The sequence below is a fragment of the Octopus bimaculoides genome, chromosome 9 (assembly GCF_001194135.2).
Source record: "Octopus bimaculoides isolate UCB-OBI-ISO-001 chromosome 9, ASM119413v2, whole genome shotgun sequence".
Classification (NCBI taxonomy): Eukaryota; Metazoa; Mollusca; class Cephalopoda; order Octopoda; family Octopodidae; genus Octopus; species Octopus bimaculoides.
In genome coordinates, this window is record NC_068989.1 from 44,637,864 (window position 1) to 44,640,327 (window position 2,464).

Consider the following 2,464-nt stretch of genomic DNA (forward strand, 5'->3'; position numbering starts at 1 on the left):
TACATGACTGGAAGACTTTTCCCCTCTTTGTTCCATCACCTGGCAGCTTGGGTGCCTTTAATAAAGCCCAGTCTGTTGCATGTGTTTGGCCAGATCTTTGGTTTGAGGAGACCATCCCTGTGTCTGACCAATCTTGAGACCCCTGGTAAAGGATCATGGGCATTGTTGTCTCTCCTGATGAAAAGATTAAAAATAAAAAAACTTAAACGTTGCCACAGTGGTTAAGAAGCTCGCTTTGCAACCATGTGATTGCAGGTTCAGTCCCACTGCATAACATTTTGGGCAAGTGTCTTCTATAGTCCCAGGCTGGCCAATGCATTGCGAGTAAATTTGGGAGGCTGAAGCCTGTTGTGTGTTTGTGTGTGTACACGTTTACACGCCTGTCCATCCCACCACTGTTTGATAACCAGTGCTGGCATGTTTATACCCCAGCAACTTAGTAGTTTGTTAAAGAGATTGTTAAAATATGTATCGGACTTTAAAAAAAAAAAAGTACTGGGGTTGATTTGTTGAACTAAACCCTTCATGGTGGTGCTTTAGCATTGTTACTGTCCAGTGACTAAAACAAGTAAAAGACATGTTAAGCAGTAAAAAAAAAGAAAGGAAAATCTTGTGGGGGGATTCAATGGGTGACTGTTCCTTTTATATTGCCTTCACTTCCCGCCAGGCTTATATGAGTAAGACAAATATATCATTGAGGCATTGTCTTACAGCTGGATGCTCTGGTTTTTACTGACCTTTGAAGGCACAAAGGGAGTGCACAAGTTGTCGACAGGAGAAAGGACAACATCACTGCCTGTAGTGACTGATATGCAGTACAAATCTAAACAAACCACAGCTGTGCACATAGACATGCATGCACACACACGATGTACTTCTTTCAGTTTCTGTCCACCAAACTCATTCCAAAGGCTTTGGTTGGCTTGGGGCTATAATAGATGTTTGCCCAAGGTGTTGCACAGTTGGACTGAACCTGAAACCATGTGATTAGGAAGCAAGCTTCTAAACCATAAAGCTGCGCGTGTGCCTCTCTTTCTTTGTCTGTCTAGTGGTAACCATTGTATAGCTCTCTTGGGTATTCATTCTTCTGATAGTCAGAAAACATGACATTCAAGCCTCACTCTTCTTTCTGCCACAGTCACCTGCAACTATACAGATGGGTTCTTCTCAGGACTTCAGAGTTTGTGATTTTGTCACTGTAAGTGACCTTCAGTATTTTACATAGACCCTATTGGTAAGGTACGTTCAACTTCTGAGTGATCCTGGTAGCCATGTCCAAGTTTCTCCTGCATAGACTGCTGTTGGCAGGACAGTGCTCTGGTACACAGAATCTTCATACAATTTCCAATCAAAGTGTTGGTCCAAATCTTCTTCATTCCTCTGAACACTGCCACTGCACACCCAATTCTTGATGTATGGCACAAACAAATCAAAAGAGTAGAGCCTTCAACAATCTATCAGTTTTGATGCTGCTTTTGATTAATAAACATTTATAACATTGGCATAAGGCCAGGAATTTATATCATGTATGCATTGCCAATGAGTCTACTTACTCTGTTGAATCTGATATCTACATACTGTCCTCAAGTACTGAAGGACAACCTCAGAGCACTGGACCTTTTGGATGAGATGACAAAGGACTGAGATACGTGGCACCTTGCTGTACTCAAGAAGACCTGTCTCCCACAGCAGAAGTGTTAAGGCTGCATCCCTTGGTGAATGAGACTGACCTGCAAGACTCCTGTGCCAGTGTCATGTAAAAAGCACTCCTGTCGGTGCCATGTAAAGGCACTCATGCTAGTACTATGTTAAAAGCACCAAGCACACACTGTAAAGTGGTTGGCATTAGGAAGGGTATCCAACCATAGAACCCATGCCGAATCAGACAGGAACCTGGTGCAGCTCTCCCGCTTGCCAGCTGTGGACAGACCATCTTACCCATGGAAATGGACGTTAAAGGAGGATGATGATGATGATGATGATGATCTATTCACAGGCTGGCACATTCACAACCATTTACAAACTGTAGTAGTTGTGTTAACAGTAACATATCAGTCATAGTCTGTTCATCCAACCCCTACTGTCACAGAGATCCTGTAAATGCCAGGCCTGTTATCTTCCCTTCTTTCACTATGCCATCATCATCATCATCATCATCGTTTAGCGTCCGCTTTCCATGCTAGCATGGGTTGGATGATTTGACTGAGGACTGGTGCAACCGGATGGCTACACCAGGCTCCAATCTAATTTGGCAGAGTTTCTACAGCTGGATGCCCTTCCTAACGCCAACCACTCAGAGAGTGTAGTGGGTGCTTTTACGTGTCACCCGCACGAAAACGGCCACGCTCGAAATGGTGTCTTTTATGTGCCACCCGCACAAGAGCCAGTCCAGGGGCACTGGCAACGATCTCGCTCGAAAACCCTACAAGGCCAGTCAGGCGGTACTGGCAACGGTCACGCTCAG

At 44.4% G+C, this 2,464-nt stretch overlaps 1 protein-coding gene across 1 annotated transcript in view; it reads left to right on the forward strand.

Moving 5' to 3' along the window:
* The window catches only part of LOC106877489 (Golgi to ER traffic protein 4 homolog), a 61,363-nt gene that overhangs the window by 50,307 nt on the left and 8,592 nt on the right, over positions 1-2,464 (forward strand). The window contains exon 4 of the mRNA XM_052970911.1: positions 1,095-1,198. Coding sequence (XP_052826871.1) covers positions 1,095-1,198 — 104 coding nt within the window. The remainder of the gene's footprint in view (positions 1-1,094; positions 1,199-2,464) is intronic.